This window comes from Balearica regulorum, chromosome 10, assembly GCF_011004875.1.
Source record: "Balearica regulorum gibbericeps isolate bBalReg1 chromosome 10, bBalReg1.pri, whole genome shotgun sequence".
NCBI classification, from domain to species: Eukaryota; Metazoa; Chordata; class Aves; order Gruiformes; family Gruidae; genus Balearica; species Balearica regulorum.
In genome coordinates, this window is record NC_046193.1 from 13,392,530 (window position 1) to 13,413,184 (window position 20,655).

Below are 20,655 nucleotides of genomic sequence, written 5' to 3' on the forward strand. Positions count from 1 at the left end.
GAAAAAAGCTCCATCACATAGACCATGTTAATAAAAAATGGAAGACAGGAAACACATCCTGCTATGGACCTTTGGATATATAGAGAAAACGGGGAACCGGTACTTCAGGCCTCCAAACGCAGAACAGCAGCCCCACAGTTTAATCAGCCCAAACGATGGCAGGGAGCTGCCCCATGGGAGCAGAGGTGCGAACTCCTCACTACGTCACGTGCACAAGAGCTCAGGCCTTTGCAATAGCAGGGACTGAAGACTTGTCCCTCTTACTACAAAGGGACTTGGTGCTTAAGCCCAAACAAAAGCTCCTTCCAGTAGCAGGGATGCGGGCCGTGCCATATCCCGCCCCAAAGGAGAGAGAGGCCACGCTACAGCTTACTGCAGCCTGAAGGACAGGTCTTAACATTTAGTCAGCATCCAGCTCCACTCTTCCCTGTGAGGGGAAAAACCTCCACATCTTCCCCTTAAAAAATTTATCTTGGCACTGATCTTTTCAGAGGCAACGCTGCCAACGCAGATGGAAAAATAAGCAAGTGGGTCATCAGTCTTAGCAGTTGTCACACAGTTTCTTTTCAATGAGTAGCAGTGTAACAATGCATTAACAATAAATGAAATACCATGTTAACACTAATTTGCATAGTACAGAGCCACAGTGCTTTGCTTCCTCTATTCTCCAAACTCTCCTGACCTGCATATGAATCGAGATGAAATTTAATTGCTGGGGCATTCAGCAGAATCACTGAATTCCTGTTTAATGAGGCTTCATTTGTACTCTGTTGCATCAGATACCTTCTCTCCAAGGTGCTGTATTAACTAGTTCAAATGTAAAATATTTTCCAAGGCATATTTTCATATGCATTTCAACAAAGAAATAGCAGGAAAGTGCTGATTGCAAAAAGACGATGTTAGTATCAGTAGCATGATAAGGCTAGCGAGATCCCAAGAGCACCAAGCTGTATTCCTTACGCAAAAAAAGCTTTAATGGCTTTTATATCTGCTCTTACACACTACTATGCAGCATCTACACTGTGCAACTCTTCTAGAAGAGACAAGGCAAAGCTAGGTGGGACCTGGCCAAGGTCTGCATGGGAGACAGCCAAGAACTAGGAGCCATACCAATAATGTTGGTGACTCAGAAAAGCACAGCCCACGTCGCACCCAGAAGTCAGAGCTCTGGGTGGTTTTGCATTCAAATAACTCATTGAGCTTACCTCATTCAGAAGTCCTTGGCCATGGCCAAAGGGTTCATTTCCATGTCAGGTAGCTCAGCCTACATAGCCAAGCAGTCCTGGGAAAGATCAGCCTTTCCTCTCTTTATTTGCTTAGATGTAGCACAGCCACTAACAGCAGCTCAGGCACTGCTGGTTTTCAGTCACACATAGTGACTAAAGCCACAAGTCCCCCAAAACACAGCTGGTCACATTAACTCACGGTAGTATGGGACGCAAGGCTGCACACGCAGTGCAGACAGGAATACCTGGCTGAGAGGGACACGGCAGTGGTCAGCGCCGGATGAAGCCACGAGCTGGCTGTCAGCTCCAGCCCGAGCCTCTCACCCACGCTGGGTCTGCGGCACAGACCACGCTGAGCGACGCCAGCGCTGCACTCGTGCATGAGCCGCAGGAAACGCGGGGAGAGCAGATCATAGTAAGGAGACCGAGATGACCCAATAGGCACTGCAACTCCACAGTGGCTGGCATGCAGCTTTCCGACACAGGGTGAAACCAGGCCAGGCTGCCTTGCTGCCACAGGAAGGCTCACGGCACTACCCAGGCGCCCCGAGGAGCGACGCGGCTTTCAGCAGACGCTTTCGGACAGGGTCGATCAGCTGCATGTTTTGGGGCACAGCATTTCCATCTGCCGGTTTGGCTCCGGCTCCAGCTTGTGAAGTTTTACCTCCCAAGCTGGGACACAGCTCCAGGTAACCCCCAAGTGCTGGGACCAGTGAAATATAAAGAAGTATTTTGGCTTTAGAGCATGTGGAGCTCCCCAAGGGACTGCAAATTGCTTGTTATTGCAGGCTTGCAAGATGGGATTAGTCTCCCTCCTCCCATCCAGGCTCCCCAGGAACAGTTACAGCATGCTCATAGCAGTACGTAAAGGTTTATCCTTTCACTTGTGAGTTACAGTAACCTATGAAAGTACTGCTTACACTCATCCCCAGCGCTGGTCCAAACAACAGCAGTGGATTCGTGCTAGTTGCAACAGGCCAGAAGACAGACCACAAAGTCAGTTTGTCATTTGCATTATAAGGGGAAAGAGTGGGGAACAGAGTACGGTGCAAGGCAGTCCTAATTATCGCAGGGTAGCTAATTATAAAGGATGTAAATTGACAGAAATAAAGCCACATGGTCAATAATAGTATTTTTTAAAAGCTGGAAATTTTAGCCCATTATCTTTACAGCTGAAAAGCTTTAATTGAAAATGGCTAATCTTCCAGTGGGTTCAGGAAGGGTTTACAAGCTAATTGCTCTCTTTTCTTTAGGATTAACACTGTGTTCTGTGAATAGGGGTGGAGGGCAGCAGATGTGCAGCCTTTACTCTCTTTAATCCAAATGCCCCCACTGCCACAGATGCTCCCAACGCTGTGCAGTGGCATAATGGAATCGCTTTGTCGCACATAAAGTGGTTGTTCTGAAATGAAATTACAGCCATCTATTAGGAAGGGAACAATAAATTTCCTCCACCACACATCCCCATCACGAAAGACACACCATTAGCCTGTAAAAATCCCTGATGGAAGTAAATCTTGTAGGAGAGAGAGCAGCTAACAGATGAATTTACCATTCTCCTTTCGTAACTGGTAGCCTGTGTCACTTGGACGTGGGCAGAAAAGTCATTATCCTGCAGAAGCCAGAGCGTGATCCCACAAACTTCAGGGTGGCCAGGACCAGGCTGCTAAGCTCTAGGCTGGGAGAATATTTAAAGGAGCCAGTGGGGAGAACAACTGCCTTCCATTTAAGCAGAGGGAAATTGCTTTCATTTTGCTAACCACAAGGGCAACTACAACCTATCACTCTCACAGGCTGCAAGCAAAGTTACTTGGTAATCTTAACTACCTGGGGTAGGTGGGATTTGCATTACATGAAAGAAAGGGGTTGGCTTGATTATGTGATCTCTTTGGGGGAGAGATCGCTTAAGGAGAGAGAGGAAGATCCCTAATAGCAAAGGAAGAGTGACCCCTAATTCGCAGAAAGAGGGGAGGGGAAGAAAAAGTGCATTCAAAGATATCTGAAAACTAATAAAGGCAGGTCATGGCCATTCAGCTCTTGCTGCTACAGGGCAAGGAGGATTGAGTCCTCCTTCACATGAAATCTGCACCCTCGCTGCTCAGAAAACCAGGCATCTGGCACATCCTTGCAAGATCCTGACTACAATTCCAAATGGAATAACACACCCATTAGCAAAGCATTTTTCATATGCCCTTATCAGATGGGGGAAGGCCACACCATTGGGAGTACCAGCGTGCCAACCCACTCTACCCAGACTGCAGCTGAGAAAAGCAACAGAGCACCTGGGGCCAGAACACACGGGGAGAAGGGTGAAGGATTGGCGTTTTTTGAATCAGAAGGAAAGTAAAGCTAATATTTTATATCACAAAAGCTCAGCAGTGCTGCTCAGAACAGGAGCAGTGCCTTTCTGGAAGGCTCTAGGGAAAGGGTCCATCCCCACCTACACGGGTTAACAAGCAGGAGAGGCATCACCTGGGCTTCCTCTAGGATGGCCAAGGAGAAAAAACACATTTTCCTAGAGAACAGTTAATCTCAACTCCCTTGGATTAAGCTCCTAACTTTAGCAATCTGTAGAGAGAAAATTCATCTCTTTTGACAGAAGAGCAAATACAGCTCATTAACTGCTTCCTCTATTCCTCCTCCCCTTAAAACCTAGAATTTCCTGCTGAATCACTATCAAAGGGAACATACTAAAACCCAGCAAGAAAGCAGTGCAAACACGACCCATACAAGAGCGTCTCAGTCAAACCCACGGCAGCAGGAGACACAGAGTCCAGGGAAAGGGTACCAGACGCAGAAACATCAGAAGCTCAACTAGTTTTTAAAAACTGAATTTGTGCAAAGTTCAGCTGAATACTTGCTTTTTTAAACCCTTGCCTAGAATAGTCACTTAGCTGCTATCCTAAAGCAAGCCTTTCCCCCTAGCTAGAGAATGGAATATTTAGTGTGCAGATGAAGACAAATTGTTGCCAGTCAAAGCATCATATTGCATTCAGCAGTGATCTCTATCATGCAGAGTATTCCTCAACTGATGAGGCAAGCAGATGACAGACACGCGTATCACGGGCACATGACAGTATTAAAATCTAGATGGATGCTGAGATATTAACAGGATGGGTTAGGAGGGGATATTTTCAAAACTCTATTAACCCATTTACCCAGTTTACAAGAAAGATGCCTTTTCGTTTGTACCTTTTGATTACACGTGAGAAGAGGCAGAAAGTACGCAATCTCCACTACCTCAGCAGCCATTTGCATGCTGAAAACACAGTACTTACCTGTGCAGTAAGGCATTAAAAGTAGAGGGTGGGGTTTTTCCATAAAGTTTAGAGCAGTATTTAGAAACAGAGCTGTTCCCTCAATATCTTATTTCCCTGTGCTTTCCTGGACATTGTTTCTGCTACTCAAAGGCACAGGAACTGCAGCAGAAGTTCACTCTTGAGAGCTACACCTCCTACTCCAAGAGTATATTTCTGTGCAAGGGCCACTGGGAACAATATTGAAAGGCTCACTGTTGCAAACCTTATTACTCCACAAAGATGAACCCACAGAATCCAGGCCAGAATCAGCACTGGATGAATTATTGCCAAGAAAACCAAGTTTTGAAGCTGTACAGTTGGCAAAAAGATGGTTTGACTGCCTCCTTTTTTTCAAAGCACAAAAAAAAAAGCAACACAGAGAGAAAATTATTTTCTGAGAGCTATAGGAAGAGCTATGAAAAACTAGTTTTGCTATCTCCCACCTTCATATTAGCTGACATCCCTGACACACAGTAATAACCAGACCAACTGCAGAACAGAAACTAGCATTACAGGTTTAAAAGAACTCCCTAGAAAAAGTTTTTCATAACAGAAATATTCTCTCCAATTACTTACAAAATAGTAATTTAAGGATATTTATTCTCTAGAATGTATTGTACTATAAAACCCTTTCACTCAACTATTAATTCGTTGCTAAGAAGCAGTGCAAGGCTTAATAGGACGTGGAGATTTGAGTGAAAATTATGGGGTTGCTGTCTATAATATAGCCTGAGGAATTGATGCATATATGTTGGGCGGGGGGAGAGAGACAAGAAAATAGGTCTTGATCAAAATGATCAGACAGAGCAATGAATTTCACTGGTGCTCTGATCTAAGCAGCAATGCCTGAGGGACAGATCGCAAAGGGGCATTAAAGCTTCCTTGCAAGATTTCAGGTGCACCCTGCAGTAACAGCACACTCCTGGAGAGCACCGTGTGGTGGGCAGATGGTGGCCCGAACATAACTGGCTAACAATTACCTACAATTTCTGTGATGTTCCAAGGTAATCAAGAACTGGATTCCTTTAGAAACAGCATTTGTCTCAAACCCGCAGGGGTGTTTTTTTAGGCAGCAGTTGCACCATCGCAAAGGATGTTTGTGATCTGAATTGCAGCCACGTTAAATACACTATAAATATACAAAGCATCATCTAGCCTTAGTTTATCCCCAGAATGACTCATTCCTGGTGTAAAATGATTTAGCCAGAAGAAACAGGGCTCTGGAGGAGGAGGGTGCAAATGCTCTTCACAAGTCATTCTTGTAGCTGCCACATCAGTCCGCTCCCAAAGCCACTCTCTCCTCTCCCATCTTCTCTGGTGAAAGCCTCCATCCAGCCTCCTCTGGAAGCACTGCCATGAAGGAACCCCATGGACCAAACACAAAAATACTCTCCTTACTTGGGAGGCATCCGACAACGTGTTTGACTGGGACCCCACAGGGTGAAGGCCTGGGAAGGTTGGTGCCACAGCTGCTCACCGCTGCAAGGAGAAGTGAGGTGGGCACATCCACACCCGTAGCCCCACATCTGCTCATCCCACCTGGGGCTGGACGCTTGTCCTCCTGGCCAGGTTTCACCTCTCAGCAGAGGGCAATCCAAGTGCACCAGCCTCCCTTGCTCTAAGAAAAGGGTATTTGGCAGGATTTGACAGTTGAGCATAATTCCAGATGAAACAGGCCAAGATTGAAGGATTTCTGCATAATTAGAAGTATAAATACTGTATTTAAGAGCCTCCTAAATACCCACAGCTAACAGAGGGCAGCGTGCTTGGCGGAAGCCCATCTCTCATCACAAGGGACTAAAGCTGGCACTAAGCGGATGCAGATTCTTCAATTTCTTTAATACCTCGGCAGCCCAAAAGCAGCAGCAGACAAAAGTCCTTCCCAGGACAGGTCAAGCCCACAGCAGATCTCCTCAACCGGATGCTCTGGCTTGGAGTCATCTGATGTTCCCAGAGCACCAAAGTTGGGGAAGTTTCTATAGCAATGAGGTGCAAAGAGAATTTAGGTGTCTACATGGCAACAGCTGATTTATGCCAGCATGACTACATTTAAGTCATTGAGGCTGAGAGAAAAGCCTGAAAAAAATAAGGGTGCAACCCCCTATTGGAGGAATCCCCATGACAGTTTTTAAGTCTCAGATTTTGGGTTGATAGGTCATTCTCCTGTTAGCTCTGCCAAGGAGCAGGGTGGATCTTTTCTTTATACTCCATCTGTTAAAAGTCCATACAATCCCAAATTTCCAAGCTTTTAGAAAGATCTAGTCCAGGCAGTACCTGCAAGATACACTCTTCTCCAAGCAGCAGGTGAAAACATGGTGGTTACAGGGCAGTATCTTACTGAAGCAGAGAACAGGACGGCTACACATACATGTTTTCTAAATACACGTCCAGATTTTCGGCAAGGCTTCCAGGCAGCACCACCATCAGCTTTTCCTCCACAGGGCACCATGGTGCCAAGGGAGCTGCAGAAGCGGTAGACCTCTCCACTGAGACCAGCACCATCCCAAGCAGCAGCGGGAAGCCAAGAGGTCAGAGGTTTAAGGCTGGTGGGACCTTCCTGAGTGCTTTCTTGCCAGCCAGCACACACTTCCCTACAATAAAGCTCATCCTCACACTGCTGCAAGGAGAAAACTATTTCCTTCCCTAACGGAAACCCCAGGACAGAGGTGCCAGCCCTGCCTCCTCAAAAGGCCAAACTCAACGCTCGGATTAAAGACAAAACCCCAGTCCTACACTACAGCAGCTGCTCCTCTGCCCGCTACCACTCCCTCTGCCCCCGGCTAGGCAGCCTCTGCTATTTCAGGAGGGATGAGCGCGTGCAAGTGTGCGCTGCCAACACACAACACTCCTACACTATGGAGGCACCATCTGGGGTAAAATTTGAGGCTCTGCTCTCATTGCTGTTTGCAGCCCTGCAAGCTCCCACCCCACCACATTGCTGACAGCACCACCTGTCCCTGAGCCCTGGGGTGACAGAGCAGTTTTATGGGCTAAGAAATGAGATGCACACCTGTATCACAGGATGGAGGAAACAGCAGCTGCTAAGCTCACGCTTCTTTTGGGACAACTATGACTTTTCCAGGCTCTGCTCTCTGCTAAGACAATATTGCCGCCTATATGCTCTCACAGCTTCCCTCCCTGCCTCTTTGCCTTCCTGCACAAAGGGGCTTCCTTAAAGGCTAAACGGTGGCTTTTGCAAATTAGGAATTCCATATTCTTCAGTTGCAGCAAAAGTTTCAAAGCAAGCGAGAGGTGACCATTCGGGGCCTTCTCTCACCTGTCTTACAGGTGACAGCTCCTAAGGGATGGTGCCACACAGCCTCCCTGCCCCTCCACGTGCCACCTCACAACCCCTCCCTGGAAACACTTGCTGGAAGGCAGTTGAAACTTTAAAAAAAAATCAAATCACGAAAAGGATGGGCAAGGAAAGGGAAGCATGGGGATTGAGGAGACAGCAGATTAATAGCCTGGCATTTATGGCAGTTTAATAATAGAGCTGTCACAATAGGAGAGATTTACTAATTGCAGAGTCATTTGCTATGGATTCCCATCGAGCTGCCATTTAAATCACTGTGCAGTTTTTAAGATGGCCTTCGAAACAGGGGAAGGGGGAGAAGAGACAACACCCACAGTACTTATGCAGCTAAATTTAGGAAAGCATTGTGTTTTCTTACAGATGAACAAGTCGATGAGGACAGCAAGGAAGGAGACAGCATCACTGCGAGCCCGACAGAGCTGGGGGGCAGGTACATATTTGTGTCTGAGCCCCTCCACACAGCAAGCAGGTCTTACATCTGGGGACAAGGCTCTGACCTCAGACTAAGCCCTGGTGAGTTTTACATAGCTTTAACCAGTGACCTACTAATACCTCCAACATCTCCTCAGGCAGCGAGCTACAGCTCCAATGTGTCTTTTTGTAGAATTAGTCAGCACCAGTTTTAGGGGCAAAAAGTCATGTTAAACCACAAAAATGAGAGTCATGATCTCTCGGGGCTGTCAGCAGGGAGGATTCTTCTTCTAACTGACTTTAAAGTGAGCTGTAAGCTCCTAATTCATATGTTCTCATCATGCAAAGCTTGCATTATGCAGTGCCTCAACCTGAGGCATGAACAGCGGTTTTTGTTGGGGGAGCGTGGTGACAGCATGCTGCAGTGGAGTGCCCTGCATGCCACTTCCATGACTTGGCTCCTCTCCATTGGGTCTCTGAGGCCACCAGTGCCAGCCCAGGAGTGATTCACAGAGCTGAAAGTGCTCAGTCCTTGTGGACTCATGGCACCATGATTGTAGGAGAACTGAACTAGTTAAGAAATTTTTCCAACAAAATCCTTCAGGGAGGGTTGTTATCTGGTAGAAATACCTCATTCCAGTTAACGCTGATGTTCCTCAGCCTTGACCAGAAAGCTTTCCTGCACAGACAGTCTGGAGTAAGCCAAAGACAACCTAGGTGAAGCAAGAGACCTGGTGAATGAGAAAACCACAGGATGGAGAAGACTGCTCTCAATCAGGCAATTGAGCCTGGAGCTTTATATCCTAAAAGAGCATCTTTGCTCTTTCGGGAAGGAAAAGTGGCTCAGCACAAGCAGGAGCAGTTCTGCATCCAGTAGTCCTTCGCCCTTCAAGCACCAATCCCGGGGATTCATTCCCCCCCCAGAATAAGAAGGGACTACTATCCTTTGCACCCTAGTTCTTGCAAGAGGAGACCATGCCTTCTGCATCATGCACGGTCCCATAGCTCAGCTGAGAGGCCGGCAAAAAGGCCATTTTAATTCTCTCCTTCTTTAGGGAAACAGGGCTCTCTTAGAGGTTCGGTCAGGGTTTGCCTTTACACATCATCAACAATTAGCAGCCTACATGAGTGCACAGTTGGGGCTTTCGAGGCATTTCAGTTCTGCTGTCATTTAATAACTACCAGTGACTCAGAGGCTGCTTTCCTCCCACACGCTGTGGCCCAGCACTCCGGATCTTTTTCATCCCTTTGAATCCACTGGTACAGAAGATAAAAATCTATTAAACAAGACTGCTTTAGCATCACATCTGCAGCTAATCTGACACACCAAGGGCACAATTTGATCAGGTATTACATTTGGGGCTGTTCCCAAGACTGTTGTTCAAGTGCATTTGCAAAAAGGATGCTGTATTAAGGCAACATAGGGTAGGACAAGACAGTACCAGCTCCCATCCAGCCCCAGGATCTTAACTCCTGCTACTGCTGTTTCTAAATGGTTTTGGTCTACCAGGAACACATTTAGACATAGATGAGATGCGTTACACAGCATTTTCTTCTCAGAGGCACAATCAATCCCCATTTTACACTTAGTAGAGAGAGGATGGCTGAAGCATAATTGATTTTATTTTATGGGATGCTCTACCATGAGCATCCTTAAATAGAATTCAGCTATAATGAACATACAGTACAAGATGAGTCTTCCTGAGGCAAATGTCGTTGCCTAGGGACAAGTTCAGATCTAAGCAACTTCAGATGCATTACTCTGCCTCTTAGATGAGGCTCTTTAAGTCATGTTAAGCCAAGCCAAGTGTGCCAACACATGTTCCCTATACATTCTCATCAAGACGAGGTCAATGTTTACCCCCAGCTACCTTGCTAATTGAATACCTCCCACTGCACCTACTTCACTTGGGAAAGGACAGAAGGAAAAGGACTTCCCAGTCACCTCATCTGTGGTACCTTGAGAAATCTCTCTTCAGGCTTTACAATGAAAGTTGGATCAATGGGAGAAGTTAGCACCACTTCTTATTGCTTCTGCACCACGTCCTGAAGAGCTACCGCAGTGCCCAGGGTTTGGGATCCCACTCACACTGCTCCAGCTTGGAGTCCACAGCTGGCAGCCCCACCAGCGGTCCCTCCTACATCACTCTGAGCACCCATCAGCTCCGGAGGAGAGTGTTTGCTCATTTAGACAAGCACAGCCTGTCACCCTTGGCCCTGGTTGGTGCTACTGGGAGCTGGCTCTACTCCAGAAGCTATTGAGGCACATTTGCATGCCTGCACTAGCACAGCCCACCCTAAGCACCACTTTTGTGTGTGACCAGACACCACATCTTCATGGATTACAAACCCCAAGGAGTTAGCCAGCAAACCAGAGAGTAAACACAACCAACCAGTGAAGTAAGCTTTTTTCTCCCCCATGAAAATGCTGGGCTCAGGTAGGGCCAGAAGAGGATTAAAGCAGTGTTTGAATTAAATAAGGGGACGTGGGGAAATGTAAATTACGGAAGTCTCATTTCAAAGCAACTCCTAAGACTGATGAGGTAAAGATTTAGGCAAAAATACGAAGGCTGGGAAGAAAGGTATAGAAAATGACTGAGTGCAAACATACACAAAACCTGGGAGGTTCTTGCAGTTTGCTTTTCCTCTATTAGTTTTTTTTGTTTTGTTTTTTTCTTTATCTCAATCCCTTTTCCAAGACAAGACTGTGCTTCAGTCTTACTTTGCTCATGCATGGAGCAGGGGAATGAGGGAAGGAAAGAGAGGAGTCAGCTGGAGGCCAGAGCATGTGCAGCTCCAGCAACACTCTACTGAGTTGAACCATCACATACCTATACACAAGCTGTCTCTGATCAGAAATTGAGTAATTAGAACAGCCTGGAAGGTTAATGGTATGTGCCATCTACTATCCATCTCATTAGAGGAGGATCCATAATACGGACACCGCTATTGCACCTGATTAGCACAGACTTGCACTAGAGATGCTTGATTGACAGATGGCAGAGCTAACTATGAACTCTAACGAAGCTACACTGGAGAGCTACTCTTCAATCCCATTCACAGCAGGGGTGGGCCATGGGAGATGCCAGCATGCTTTGGATGGTGGCATGGCTGTGTCTTCAGTTTTACAACTCCATTTTTTCTTTGCAGGAAATCAAATTGGAGGAGGGGGCCAAAAATGCCACCCTATTTGCCATAGCCTATTCTTCAGTAGAGTTGTGCAATGGATTTCTATTTTGACACAAACCAGCCTCAACAACGCACGTTAAAGATTTCCTCTTGATAACTCCTTTTCCAGAAGACCAAGTATAACATAAAGCAAACACCCTCCCAAAACCCAGCAAACACCTCTTCTGTGAGTTATATTTCAGAAGGATAATACTACTTCCAGACAGTTCACTATGTTAAAGACTCTCCATTTAGGAAGAAAAAAAAAAACCACCACCACCCACATGGCAGGGGGGCGGGGGGAGTGAAGGAAAGCCTCCAACTCTAAGCCTAACTAGTTGTCACTGGCTGTTTCCCAGTAAGCTGGTTCGCTTCCTAAATCTGTGACTGAGAAACCTGTGTTTCTTTGGCATGGAGACTGACACAGCCAACAGGAAAAGCTGTTGATAACAAGTAAATGATCTTTGGATTGTAACTTGCAGCTGGGAGCAGAGCTGAAGTACAGAAAGCCAGTCCTGCCTGTTGTTTCTCTGCCATGTAGCTGCAAAAATCCTCCAAGTTTAAAGAAGAAAAAAAAAAAAACACAGGTCTGAGGAAGAGAGGCTCCCAGGGTAGAGAGGGACAGAGGCAGCATGACTCAGTCACCAAGCTCCCAGGGACAAGATGTTTCTGCTGCGTATCAGCTGTCTTTTAAAACTTGGATCTAATTGGACTTGCAGTGTGGTAGACAAGGACAATCTTCCACCATGGCACTGCACAGCCCCAGGACCGCTGGCCAGCCATACCTCTCCCCGTGACAGGTTTCTGTGAGCAAAGTGAAAACCAGCAGAAGTGAGCAGCACTACTTCATTTGTCCTGGGGACGGTCTACAGATTCCCTCATCTTGAGGCTGATACCAGCAGACAGCTTGTACAGTATCTCTTACCTTCACAGATCCCTCCTGGGAAGCACTTGGGAGCCCGGCAGCCTGGGACACCGCTCCACGGGACAGATGTCCGTACGTGAGGGCTGAGAGAGTTGGCGGCGCAGGCAGGGGGAGATGACCTGTGGGGTTTGTTCAGCCAAACAACACCGTGCATGCTCAGAGATGCTACGTTAGCCTCAGGTTATTTCAAATTTTCAATTTCAAATTATTTTATCTCTCGGAAGAACTGGCTTCAGTGTCTAGGCTGTGTTTGCAGCCCAGATACTAGCTTTGTCTCCAGTCTAGGATCCAAGTGGCCACGACTCAGGGACCTCAATGCTTCATGTGCGGGCATTCACGTGTATCAGCAGATCTGCTCTTGATCTGATGAAGTCAAAGCACAAGTCTCCTCCATCCCAGGATACTCTGCAGAGAGCCAGAGCACCTCAGAGGCAGACAAGAAGCTCATCCCTCAGCAAGGAGGGCTTCCAAAAAGTACCTATACTGCATTACACTTCATTCTCCAGGCAGGTTCCCAGCGACAGTGGCTGAACTAATCCAGGTAATTGTTTTTCCCTGGAATTGAACAAACGATGCAAGACTATCTCCTCCCATCATCTAAATCTAAAATTTGTTTAAAAGCCTCAAACTCCATGTTTCTGCATTACCTGGAAGTGCCAAGAGCAACCACAAACAGGTGACCAGGAGGCAGTCTCCCACCGTGATCACTCCAGCTCCTTCCAGGCAATGTCACAAATGACACTCTCAAGATGCGCCTGCACTAGTAGCCTGCTGAGAATCTGCTAGAAAGATGCGTTCATTAGCAATGACACCTCTGCTATTTTAAATGCAAACAGGACCTGTGATCTGCGTTTATGCCATTTGTGTAGTTTAGAGCAGACACAGCTCAGGAAGCTGACCCTCATATGTATCATTATGAGCACTGCTCAAGCCACTGTTCAGCTGCTAATTAACAAGCAATTTATGCTTTCGATTCTAACATCAATATTATTATGAAGCTTTTATTAATGTCAGAGCGAGATACCCACAAGCCTAGCACAGGTACAGCTGATCTTTCAAAGCAGCTACAGAAGGGTCACAAGAGATATTCTTGTCTTATTTATATATTCCCCCCAGGTAATATTGGTGCTGAAGGACAGAGTCAGAGGGATGAAGCCACATGGGTGCCAACAGCCCAGCAAGCGTCGCAGCGCCCGCTGCCACCAGCGCCAAGGGCAAGGCCAGCTCCAGCTGCCCTTGGGGGGTCCGTGAGCTGGAGGAGCTCAGGAGCCATGAGCCAACCCTGCCCTCTCTGATTACAGCCAGGCTTCAAACCTCTCCCCCCTCCCTGTGCATCCGAAGGGAAGAGGGGTTTTCTCCAAAAAGGTACCTACTTCCAGCAGACATGATAAGGACCATTTATTTATTGAGCTCTCTAAGAGCTGCTGGATGATGGTAGGATTTAGCAGATACCTCAGCAGAACAGGAGGCAGTTGGAGCAATTCCTGCTCCTCTTGGGAACAGCTCAGACCTCAGGTTTGCTCCATCTCTTGCAAAAGGGATTCAGCCCTGTGTTTGGCAGCGCCCAGCACCTTGCCTTTGCTTTCGGCTGCGGCACTGCAGACACAGGGCTGCTGCAGGAGCAGCTGGACTTGCAGGCAAGCGTCTAATATCCCGGGCATTCAGGCTCTTCGAGTCAACTCATCTCTAAAAAAGGCTGGAGAAACCTCTCCCACCACCACGTCCTCATCCTTCCTTACTCATCCATCCTCCAAAACCAAGCTGGCTCCCCGAGCTATTCCGACACGTTATATCCCAAGGCAGGGACTGACTAGAAAACGGAGACAGGAAAACCCATCATTTCATCATTTGCAAAATCCCATTTTCCCCTCCTAAAAGGAGCATCACTTGTTTCAGAGGCTGCTAGACCAGCTTCTTTATACACAGCGATCTGCCTAAGGCTGCAAGCAAAGCCGTGCTACGCTCCAGGCCTTGCCTGCAATGCGCGGTGCTCCACGAGGGAGCAGCATGTACTTTCAATTGAGAGCATTGGACTCTAAAACTCCTTTTAAAATGGCTAACGCAGGGCTGGGGGAAGAGAACAGGAGCAGAAAGGGATGCAGTTTAATGTTTTTATTCTCACACACACGCATATACATGGTTACAACATCACCCCTGCAAGAAAGAGGGTGCTGCTGTGATGACACAGCTGAGTATTTCTTACTTTAGCTGACCTACCAGAGCAGATAGCTGCTAGACAGTAGAAAAAAACCCAAAAACCCAAAACCAAAACATAAAACCCAGGTGTAGGGAGAATCAGACTTCAGAGCCGATTTCACCCAGTGTCACCAGTCACTTCAGAGGTCACAAATCAGATATTGAAGCCAGGAGGGCCTGACTTGGTTATCATAATAATTTGTTGATATTCCAAATGAGTCCAATTGAAGCACTGGATATCCCTTATCATCTTTCCCAACCCTTTGACAGGAACTGAGATCCTGTTCTGACATTTGCCTTTGCAGCTCCCCTCACGTAAACTCAGCAGGCCACAAAATTCATGTGCTAACTTGAATTAAGTCTCACACAGAGTAAAGAAAGAAAAAAAAAATAAAAAAAAAATCAGTCCCTGAAGTCAGATCTTTTTGAAGGCACAGAGCAGTCTACTAGAAAAGGATGGGGAGGGGATTCAGACAGTTCATACAAGAGCTTCCCGCATCATGGTATTGATTATGTTAGGATGAAGATTACACAGCACTGCTTCCAGCTGAGCCTCATACTCTGGCCTGCCCGACCAAATCCCTACTAGATCACTGCCCATTTGTTTTCTGAAGATGGACGTACAAAATGCTTTCGTGCAGTGGCAGCAGCAAAGCTTTATAGCTGGTGGGGACCTCAGCAGAAAACATCGTAGTGGGCTCATGTGTATGGATGTATGCACGTACATAGTGCAACAGGGAGTAAGAGAGTAACACAGCGCAAAGCAAGAGCAGCACAGGTTATTTATTGTCAAGGTAATACTATCAAGAATATTTAGTTGTTATATGTTGGAGAATGAAAAGTGACCACTGCCTTGTAAAGGACCTTGTAACTCTGGCTGAGCATGGACAGAGGAATATAGAAGAAAGCTGCAACGTGCCTGTCTGATCTTGGGAATAGCCCATGAAATCCCTGCCGTAGGCTGCTGCACTGGCAAAGGAATGTGGGAGAAACCACTAACGTGTTTAAGCACTAATGAAATATATATACACATGTATGTACGCATATGACTCACTCTCTCTACAGAAGCTTGTTACGCACCATCTCCATCATGTTATGTCGCCACTGCATGTCACTGTTCAGACAAAATAACAAAGAAAGATTTAAGCAAGGGTTTTAAAGTTCTGCCAGGGATGAAGATGACTGGGGTTGCCCTCCTCAGTGTCAGGAGAGCAAAGAAAGGGAATAGTGGTATCTCAAGGGAACAAAAAACCAAAAAAAACAAACAAAAAAACCAGCACTTGTCCCACGCAACATGGCTACAGAAACTGTCTGAAAAGCCCAACCACAAGGGAAAACAGTTGCTGCAGGGGTTACGCTTTAAGGCAGATAATGATTTCTAAACTAGGATATTTCCCAGGGCCAATTTGGAGAAAAACTGCTCTCAAAGCTGCACAGTCCCACACTGTTCAGACCTGGCCCAGAGTCCTACTAGGGCTTGCCATAGAGAACAGTGCTCTTTGGGAAGAGTAATTTGGCCATTGTCTAACCAAACACCTTTCTCAGCTCTACTATTCTGATAGCTAATGCAGAGGTTTTTTTCTGGGATGTTCACTAATCTTGCTGAGTTTTGTAAACTCTCCCTCCTCCATTTCCCCCCACCCAGATATACTGGGAGGAAGATGGAGGAAGAACTCAAACTGATAAATGATTACTTGCTGACTGCCCTAGCCCCTAAAGACACTTAAACACACACCATACAGAGCAGCTCTGTGAATTAGCATCGAGTCTTAGGTCTGTCAAACTTAATGAGTGCTGATTGATGTAACCTTTTAATTAACGGATTTTGTCAGAAAAAAGAAGGAAGATTAAAACACTGCCCAAACTACTGCAGTAGTTGACATAGACTGAAGAGTCAGCTTCCCCCGTTCCCCCACTCCCAAAGCCAGCCTCTTACAAAGCCTTTCCTCTACATTTTCCAATTTCAACTACCAGAGTTAAAAAAAATCCAGTAAACCCAACTGTGCCATCTCGCTCCATCAAAACCTCTCTCCCACAGCAATCAATTGAACGGCTGGCTAATACTTACAGGAGAGCCTTTCAGATCAAAGCACACCAAGTCTGCTTAGACATGCCCGCTTTCCAGAAGGCTTGTCTGTATATCTGCCAATTAGCTCAGAGTCCAACGCAGGTCAACAGCAGATGAAAGGCAGGCATTTAGCAAACACGTCAAACTACTACGAGTCTTCACTGCCCAGCTTCTTACCTAAGTCCTGTACTTGCAGCTGCTTTGCTCCAAGACTCTTTACTCACATCCCAAAAATTGGGATGTCAACAGGTCAAGGACAATTGGTGTCATCTCTGGTTGGGACTACCCCATGTTAGACGTCCTACATCCTTTTTCCTATGGTGCACAAGGTCAGCTAGTTGTACACAACAGTCCAAGTCACCAGAAGAGGCTATATTATTTTTATTATTTATTTTACTATTATTATTACTATTACCAAAACAGTGGTTAACATCCCTGTGATGCACCTTGGCCACGCTTCTTACCTTCTGAACACACAACAGCATCAGCTCCCAACACCAAGCAGTGAGTGGACAAGTTGCTCCTGGCAGTCACTTCCCTTCCTGGGGGACAGGAACGAACACCATGGCAGTGCAATAGCTTAGCCCCAATCTATCCAGAGCCAGCATTAACCCACACCAACAGAGACACTCTGAACAGAGCGTCTGATGGTCTTTTCAATTGTTTCCCTACCAGTAACAGCTTAATGGGAAAATCCAATAATAGGCCAGAATTCTTTCCTACCTACATACTCTAACTCTGATCTCAAAGCAGAAATAGGGGAGACAAAAATCTGTCAAGAAATCCCTTTATGACTTGAAAAGGACATGGCCCATGGAGACTTTCAAAGTAAATTCCGCTCCTGCAGAGCCCCACAACCAGGGAATCTCAATAAGAGCTATATACTTGTTTGCCCTAAGTAGTTTCTCAACAGAGGGACGTGTTTCCCTTATGCCTTGCATCCATAGGGACTTTGGTAGCCTCTAGAGCACATTTCTCTTGGATACTGCCCTCCTTGATGGCACCAGCACTATTTCAACCCAAGTAAAGCAAAGATCAGGTCTACAGCCCAAAGATTTCTGACCTCCCCAGGCAATTTGCACGTGGAATTGAACTACTGAGCAACAGAGGTACAAGAAGGTCAACACTCATTTATAATCCTGGAACCCAACCATGAAGAATAAACTGCAGGCATAGAGGAAGCAAGTGCTGCTAGCAGTGCACAGGAAGCTTGCTATAGGAGCACACAAAGGTATATTAGTGCTTTACAACAGCATTATTTAGGAGGTGTTTGGGAAATTAAGGTCCATAGGAAAGCAGAAAGTAGCAACTAGCTGTACAAACATGCACTTACACTATTCTGGAGCAGAACAGCAAAGGATGAGGTGGTAATTTTCAGAAGATATGGGGGGGGAAGAAAAAAAAAAAACAACAACAAAAAACAAAACCCACACATCACACTTTGGCCAGATACCTTAGGAAGCATGTAGGCTCTTAATTCCCACAGAGTTCAAGAGAAATAAAAAATTAGCTACCTTTAGAGGATCTAGTTTGGATGCACTGCAGTGGGTTTACTAAAGGTTATTTCTATTGCACCACCTCTGTAAATTGGGATTCCTTGCCTTCTTGGACACATCTAGCGTTCCAAATAATCAGCACACAAAAAGCTTAGAAAACTACAAATAAACCTTCAGCTCGGGTTCAGCAACGCAATACCTGTTAGAACACTAGTCCAAACCTCCAACCTCTTTGGAAATCCAAACTTCCCCGATACTTACAAGGAGACATCTCCCCATCACTGTCCCTGCCTCCCACCCCAGAGGATGGAGACGACTGCAGTTCCTGCAGCAGCAGTCCTTGGTCCCTGCCTCACTGTACTTGAGCTAATTCCTCTGTCAGGAAGAGGATATAAACACGGAAAGCCTGTGTAATTTAAGTGAGTAGTAAAACATCCAGATGAAAAGATTATTCAGTACATTAAAACATAATTATGGCCAGTTAGGAAGTAAAGCACAAGGATAATAATTTTAGATCTCCAGAAAAGAGACCAGTCTGGTTTGGCTTTCAGCACAGCACGTGGATGCTGTCCATAAGGAGGACAGCAGAGAGACCTTTATAAAAAGGATAGAGGAACGTTCAAAGGTATTTGGCAGGCGGCAGCTCCTTCCAGTTAGTTTGTTAAAACCTGCATAGTTCATGTCACCTATAAGTGTGATTCTTAAGGTTGTTTTTCTCAGCCTTAAGAACAGTAGGAATCAAAAGCTTAAGAGAAAACAGAAATGTAACAGAAAACAACCCATACCATAGGGGACCGCTCATCCACCCCACTGACGCACGCAAAGATTAGATACCAGGAACAGTTTGCAGCCCTAGTCAAGCAGGACACACGGTCCTTCTATTCCAGGAAAAAATAAAGCAAAATAAAATAATTACTTCTTAGGGATGACTTAAGTCCTTAAAACAAGCTCCCATCTCACCAACAATTCAGTCGCTTCAGAAGAAGCCAGCGTGTGCCATCACACTCACAGCACACCACTGTCCCCAAACCACTCCAGGTACGTCCAAGGAGACAGCTTCCCACAGCATGTTCCCACCAAGTCCCAGCTTCTGCAGCATGCTAAATTTTACTGTGCTACTGCCCTCAAAGCACCTAATCAGGACCATCACACTTCAGATACTCTCAGCCACCAAAAAATAAAGCTTAAATCCATTACTTTTAACAGACAAGCCCCAGATCTGGTTACAGGAATAAGCCTCTAAAGGAAATCAGCCCTATTATTAAAAGCACACAACTAGGGAAGAGGACAGACACACCACCTCCTTTTCCCCTTTCCAACTCAAACAACACACCAAAACACCGAGGCTGTCAGGGGATCATAGAAGGTTTTGTTCAGTTAATGAAATATCAGCCACAAGATCTGTAGAGGAGCTTAAGCACAAACCTCAGACAAGCATCTCAGAACCCACCCTGCTCCCTCATAGGGAGATTTAAAACAAAACAAAAAAAAATTATGAAAGGTTAATTAAGCCACAAAACAAATGAAGATTCCAGTCAGGAGTACAATTACCTCGGAGTGCCCTCCACCGGAGGAAGGTCTGCAAGAAGTGCATGCTCTTTTTTCTCAGTCCCAGAGGAGGTGGCAGCATTAGCAGGACCGGGTCTGCTCCACCACTCACTCACAAACACTCTAGCATCCCCAATCTCCTTCCACCCCCTCACACTACCTCGGGTCCAGCCTCAACAAAGTGCACCTGGTCTGCTCTGCTAATCACTGATGTGGAGTCTGGGGCTTCTCTCTCTCATTCTCTCTCCCTCTCCAAATAAGCAATTAGCATGAATAATTACAGCTCTGATGATAATACCCAGCCACCTTTGAGCAAGAGGGAAAAGACTGTAATTAACTCTTTCTTAGGGATCAGAGGAGGTTGAAATAGCGCAAGCCTAATTATCTTCTTCTGGGACACCTCCTGGCTACCAAGGAGCTTTGGAAAGGGTGAGTGGCAGAGGTCAAGTAGCATCCTTTTGGAAACTTCTCCCTCCAACCCAATTTTATGTGTCCGCTACCCAAGCGGTCATTAGATGTGCACATTTACATGAGGAGGAAAAGAGCCCACACTTTCCCTGTTGGATGCTTAACTGGCAATGGGCCATCCATCCAGAGACCGCCTGCAGCGTTATCCCAAGATGAATCTTCAGCCACTGAGGACTTTGGAGCTGTTCCCCTACCAGGGAACATACTGCGGTGATGTGCAGAGTCTCCTATGTGTGATGCAGAGCTGGACCGGTGGGAGGGATGCCACCAACAACCCTGCCCAGGGCTCAGAAGACCCAACCCCAGCTGGAAAGGGCACCAAATACCCACCCTGCAATGGGCTCCTACCATGAACCCAGCACAAAGGTGCTCCCACCCCAGACCTTTCTTCCTGCCCCATTCCCCAGGTTGCAAAGCTAGGGGAAAACCACATAAATAACATAAGTAAGAACTCAAGATCAGATTAGGAGGGCAGCTAGGGAGACCATGTTTAATGTGCCTTCACATCAAACTGGCTTTGTCCCCTTCCCAAAG

General features: G+C 46.4%; 1 protein-coding gene across 3 annotated transcripts in view; it reads right to left on the minus strand.

The window, feature by feature from the left end:
• The window catches only part of GRIP2 (glutamate receptor interacting protein 2), a 294,138-nt gene that overhangs the window by 93,928 nt on the left and 179,555 nt on the right, over positions 1-20,655 (minus strand). The window contains exon 1 of one of the 3 annotated variants that reach the window (XM_075762146.1): positions 19,657-19,735. The exons of the other annotated variants lie outside the window; for them this stretch is intronic. Coding sequence (XP_075618261.1) covers positions 19,657-19,735 — 79 coding nt within the window. Of the gene's footprint in view, positions 1-19,656; positions 19,736-20,655 lie in introns of those variants that run through there. 3 annotated transcript variants of the gene reach the window in all.